We start from the raw sequence: 5,940 nt of genomic DNA, 5'->3' as shown, positions 1-5,940 counted from the left end.
ACGAAAGCACATCAGAACCGCGAGCGCGAGTAGCGGCAGGGTTGCCATATTATTTTTAACGTTATTTACAGTTTAAAAAAATAAATCAAGCATAATTTTTCATAACGACGTATGTATCTAAAGTAAACAAAACGGGGTTTTTGATACAACGTGACAATCACACGCGGCTTTATATAATACGCATCGATTTTACTGATTTCAGATCTTAAAATTCTTTAATTCAATCTTTTTGCGAATCGACGTATGTAAAAATTTCTATTTTTGAAGTCTCACTGTTACATACGTCGCTTTAACATATGGGAACTAAGAGCGACCTATGTAACAAAAAAACCAAAACAAAACAAAACTGCAGTTGCGTCAATCGTGCACTATGGAAAACCGACCAATGTACACCGACGTACGTGTAGCATACCGGTGTATGTATAATTTTATCGTTTTTCACAGTGAATTTGAATGAACTGAGCATTGCTGTGAAGCACGCTTATTACGTGTCATGTAATGATGCATGCCAGCGGAAAAAAGTATTGAAAAAAGATTTAGTTTTAAAACAGTTTTAGAAAAAGTTTTGCCAACTTTCTGCAAAGGATTTCTCGAATCCTCATAATTGTTACATACGTCGTTATGAAAAATTATGCTTGAAATGTATAGTACCCCTCTAATATACCAGATAAAAATATGATTTCATTTTGATGTTATATTAATCATTTAAACATTTTGCAATTTCTTTACAATGAATTATCGTATTCATTCGATTTGATGGATAACATGGATAAGATTGCGAGAAACCAGTAAATCTGATTACTCTGCTTCGGAAGTTCGTGCGCACAGCAGGCGTTACGTTTTCGTATGACAGTTCTCATTGTCAAACGGACGAGTTCTGTTGTGATTCTGTTCTTTCGTTACAGGCAGGGTTGTATTCTGCTCATGAATCGCATGAATCGGTGTCAGTACCTACAGAAAGTGCCATCGCAATGATGTTGATTAGGCAACGGATCGGAGCTATTTACCGGATTACCGGCATCAGTATTCGCACCTGCATGAAAGACACCAAAGAAGGACATCGTCCAGAAGTTGAAGATGATTCGGATAATGGTGAACAAAAGCAAAAAAGTTCCGAAACAAGATTGGCTTTGCGAACTCCACTCTTCGAGCACGTCGCCAACAAGGACAAGAAAACCTATACCGAAATGGTACGCGTCTTCGAAAGTCGTAGCGTTCACAGGAGGAACCATGTAGAATTCATCTATGCAGCATTGAAGCACATGGAAGAATTCGGGGTGCATAAAGATCTGGAAGTGTATAAAACTCTGATCAACGTTATGCCGAAGGGTAAATTCATACCGACGAACATCTTCCAGGCCGAGTTTATGCACTACCCAAGGCAACAGCAGGTCATTATCGATCTGCTCGAACAGATGGAAGACAATGGTGTCATTCCGGACTACGAGATGGAATCGATGTTGGTCAACGTGTTCGGTAAAAAAGGCCACCCCGTGCGCAAATATTGGCGCATGATGTACTGGATGCCGAAGTTTAAGAATCTGTCCCCGTGGCCAGTACCCAATCCGGTCCCGGATGAGTCGTTGGAGCTGGCCAAGCTAGCTGTAGAACGGATGTGCTCTGTGGACTTGTTATCCCAAATTACACAGTTCAGCACGGAGGATGTGCCAGACGCGTTGGATCACACCTGGATCGTCAGCGGACAAAGCTCAGAACAACAGAACCTTTTGTCTCAACATCAGCAGAAGCCGGTCTTCATCGAGGGACCTTTTGTGATATGGCTAAGGAATCGCTCAATCAATTATTTCCTGCTGAAAAGCGAATCGAATCCTCCGGCACCGAAGGATGATGAAGATCAAGACGGTAAGTTGCCAAATCCTTTGATAACTGCATCTTTACTTGATATTTTTTATCAATCTCACCTACAGATGTAAGAAACCTTCATATTCCGTTTGTGGGCTTAGGAATGCTTCACTCGCAAGCGCCTCCGAAGAATAAGGTAGCTCTACAACGATCCGTTCACGTGCAGGACGATGGTACGATTTTTGCTATCTGCTGCACCGGAACGTCCACAAAGGATTCTCTCCTTTCGTGGGTTCGATTGTTGGAGAAACATGGGAATGCAAGCCTGGAACGTATGCCGGTGCTCTTCAAGTTTACGTCACAAATGCCAGATCAGTTGAAGGTCGAAGCTCCACACGGGAGAGGAGATAACGGCGATGGAGTCACCGAGGAAGACAAATTGGGGTCGTAAGGTGGCTTAGGTAAGGCTAATTACATTATTATGTGTAAATAATTAATAGATGATTTTATATTTTGCTTGTGACAAGCTAGTGCTTGAACGAAGAATATGAAGAAATGAAATTGTTTTTTTTAAACGACTCTCCCATTTTATGCTACTGTGTGATCTAGTCGATCGAAATTGTGCGGAAGTCCAATTTAAATCGCAGGAAACTATTGGAGCTGTGGCACTCTAGTCCTTCCTGTAAATTTTCAACGATGCTGGAGGATTTCAATTTTAGGATTTGTCATAAGCGCAACTACCATGAAGTGTCTTTCAAACTTAAGTATTTACGTATTTATTACTACTTCAGTTTCACATTTAAATTGTGATCATTTTATCTCTCTCTTAAAAACTACCTTAAACGCGAAAGGCCCTCATGCCATATAAATGTTGCCGTTGCTGCTGGTCAGTTTTATTTTCGGAACGCTTTCGGCTTCCTCTATCTACACCCCACTTCGGTGTAGAAAACCTACAGAAACTTAACCATTTTTCGACCCAACGACCTGCAACGGGTTGTTAGTGCGCAAATAGAAAAATGCATGATGCCAACCAGTTTGATCATCCTATGTTGCGATATAAAAAAAGTTTGTCGATGAAAACAGGAAAACAGACAATTGCCCTGTGTTAGTCAGATTTCTGCTGATATTTTTCCGGCTTGATAAGAGGAATGAACATAAAAAAAACAAAAAAGCCATACATATTTGTAGTAGGGATAAAATCGTTGCAACTTATCGTGATTCCGGCTTGATCTTGGGAGGGTTAAACGAGGTGTACTTGGTCTTTTTGGCTTTCTTCGGTTTACTGGACGACGAGGACGCCTGGAAGGTTTGCCAGCTGTTGACGCGATTCTGGCGAGATTCCTCAAAGTTCTTCTGCCACTCCTTCTGGAAGTTGCGCTGTTCTTCCTCTTCGATTTCCTGTTCTCGTTTGCGTTTTCGTTCTTCCTGATCGCGAAGATCGAGCTGCTGGCGGCGACGTTCCATGTCCGCGAACAGCTTCATCACCATCACGTACACCGCGTGTTTGTATTTGCTAGGATCATCCTCCGGAATGGCATCAGATTTGCCCTCCTTACGGAGCTTTTTCCGCTTCTCCGAAATCATCAAATCTGTGCGGCCTTTTGCTTCGTCGTAAACATCTAGACACTGCTTCCTCGTGACATCATTCTCCAGCGTCTTCCAGGCTTTATTGACCACTTCAAATGCCTGTTGGGCACGCTCTTGATTGTCGGGATTCTTGTCTGGATGGATCAATATCGACAAAGTTCGATACTTTTTCTTGATCAGCTCGATCGGCGTATCCGGCTCAAGGTGCAGTACCTCAAAGGGGTTTAGATTGAAGTAGGTAGCACCGGGTCGGAGCAGCCGGTCAATTTGCTGTTGAGAAGTAAGCACCGAATCGCGCTTCTCTATCTCTTTCACCTGCATCCAAACAAAACGCATATTATCAGCCCACCCAGAATTGAATAAATTATGAATCTTACCTCGCTGTAAAAGTCGTTGAATCGGTCTTCTTCGTGAAAGGAACTATGCGCCATAGTTGTTTTCTACTGCAGATATTGAGTATTTTGATGGAAATACTTGTAAAATTACAAAAATTGAAACTGTATTCACCGTTTTTTCCGAAAATGAAGCAAAACATTGGCAAAGTCGCGGAACAAAACTGTCAATCATCTGTCAGAGAAGTATAGCATTTTTCACTTACACGGAAAGAATCGCACAAAAAAAATTTACGTTCAGAAATTCACGATTATCTCGACGAAACCAGGGGCAACTATATCAACCTATTGTTATACCGACGACGTCGATTATCCCGCATACCCGCATAGAATGACGTCAAACATCAATCATTCCAGTAATCGTTTTTCGATTTAACATATTATCATATCCGTTCAATCAAAGGTAATTGCCTATTTCCGGGGATTCAACCACCCGACTTGGACGTTAATTTACAATGTTATGAAAACTCATATGTGAATATGTACGTTATGTGGAAGATATTGATTTGGAAAATGTATTGGAGGTAACCACTCTCCCTTCGATGGGACTCGAACCCATGACCCATACAGTACGCTAGACTGATGGTGCTTTAACCAACTAAGCTACGAAGGACCTCCGTCGGCCTTCGCAACCTAGCGGCTACTGAACGAGCTCGAGATTCCCAAATTGGACGCATAGTCATATTATGATTGGATATTATCATATTATGACGCATATTATCATATTATGATTGGATTATTTATGGTATCGTAATAAATTATACACCAATTCAAGATAAAATTTTCAAAACGACTTATCTGCTTTTGTAAACAAAGATTCTCACGACGATTTGACGAATCTGATACAGTGAACGTTCGCTAATTGGGGTTTTTCTAGTTGGGGCGTTTTTTAGTTGGGAGTTCGCTAATTGGGTCGAACCCCAATTAAAAAGCAGCTAAACGTCAGAATGTGATGTCAAAAACGCGTTGACATTTTGTTTCCGTGTTTGGCGGGATCGATAGTTTCTGGCGCGTAAAATTTTCCTTTGTTCAATGTGAAAAGTAAACAACATTGACGCTTGTCAAAACGCCCCAATTATTGTACATCCAGTTGAAAACCGAACTGAGCTCTCGCGACAATCGCATTTTCTCCCATTTCCAAGTGTCGCAACTGCATCGCGGGTGGTACGCAGGATGGCGCACGGCTATGACATAGATGCGCACTACTCGCGATGCAGTTGCGACATCCAGAAATGGGAGAAAATGCGATTGTCGCGAAAGCTCAGTTCGGTTTTCAACTGGATCTACAATAGCGAACGGCATTCGCTAGTTGGGGTGAGGTCGTGCCCCAATTAGCGAACGATCACTGTAGCTCTTCCATGCAAACCAATACCACCAATAGATAAGTCGTTTTGAAAATTTTGTCTTGAATTGTACCATGAATAATTTTAACGATACACAGGAAAAAATTCAGTGGTAAAAACTACTATTTTGTAGACTACGCTCTGTTTTTAAAACTACCGTGAAATTTCAGTAAATTTTACCATGGTTTCAGAGAAATTCACCACTGTTTCAGTTCATGTGACAACATTCCACATGGGTCACAGTTGATTTTTACTGCGCGCATGGTAAAATCAAACGAGTTTGTTATCTATGCTGAAAATCGTCGGTGCATATTCTTAAAATAACCCTCGGAATGGTAGTTTGGACTGCAATATTTTTTTTTGCGACTATACTGCCGTCCCAAGCATATCTGTCCCATGTCGATTTTTATCATTTTTGAGTTTTATGCACCAAACGTTCTAAATTAATGTATATTTTATTGTGAACAAATAAATACATATAGTTTGTTCGAAAACTTGGCGAAAAAATATCGGGTCATTTTGTCCCATTGTAGAATTTCCAAGCATAACTGTCCCATTGAAACAAATTTCATATAACATGTATTAAATTACTTCGAAGAGGCCCATTTTCATTATCAAATCATTCAGAGAAAGAATATGGGTTGTGGTATAGTTTCAATGGGAAAAAGGTTAATCCACCTAACATCGTTGATGCCTTTCTTGTGCATTATGAAAATTGAAAAGTAATAATTGAAGCATATTAAGATGATTTATATTAAAATTTGAGTGAGAATAGTCTCTCATTTTTATTCGCATTCTTTGTATTCATTTAGACT

At 40.6% G+C, this 5,940-nt stretch overlaps 2 protein-coding genes across 2 annotated transcripts; one reads left to right on the top strand and one right to left on the bottom strand.

Annotated features, from left to right (window-relative positions):
* Positions 1–904: 904 nt before the first annotated feature.
* On the top strand, positions 905–2,382 carry LOC134222093 (evolutionarily conserved signaling intermediate in Toll pathway, mitochondrial). Its single transcript, XM_062701240.1, has 2 exons — positions 905–1,863; positions 1,929–2,382. Exons 1-2 carry the CDS (start codon positions 972–974, stop codon positions 2,252–2,254), a joined length of 1,218 nt encoding a protein of 405 aa, XP_062557224.1. The 5' UTR covers positions 905–971; the 3' UTR covers positions 2,255–2,382.
* A 181-nt stretch (positions 2,383–2,563) lies between these two features.
* LOC134222101 (dnaJ homolog subfamily C member 8) lies at positions 2,564–3,955 on the bottom strand. Its single transcript, XM_062701248.1, has 2 exons — positions 3,768–3,955; positions 2,564–3,705 (listed from the first exon to the last, which is right to left on the bottom strand). The coding sequence occupies exons 1-2, from the start codon at positions 3,819–3,821 to the stop codon at positions 3,013–3,015; spliced, it is 747 nt and encodes a 248-aa protein (XP_062557232.1). The 5' UTR covers positions 3,822–3,955; the 3' UTR covers positions 2,564–3,012.
* Positions 3,956–5,940: the final 1,985 nt, after the last annotated feature.

Source organism: Armigeres subalbatus, chromosome 1 (assembly GCF_024139115.2).
Source record: "Armigeres subalbatus isolate Guangzhou_Male chromosome 1, GZ_Asu_2, whole genome shotgun sequence".
Lineage (NCBI taxonomy): Eukaryota > Metazoa > Arthropoda > Insecta > Diptera > Culicidae > Armigeres > Armigeres subalbatus.
This window is presented reverse-complemented; position numbering and strand designations above follow the sequence as displayed.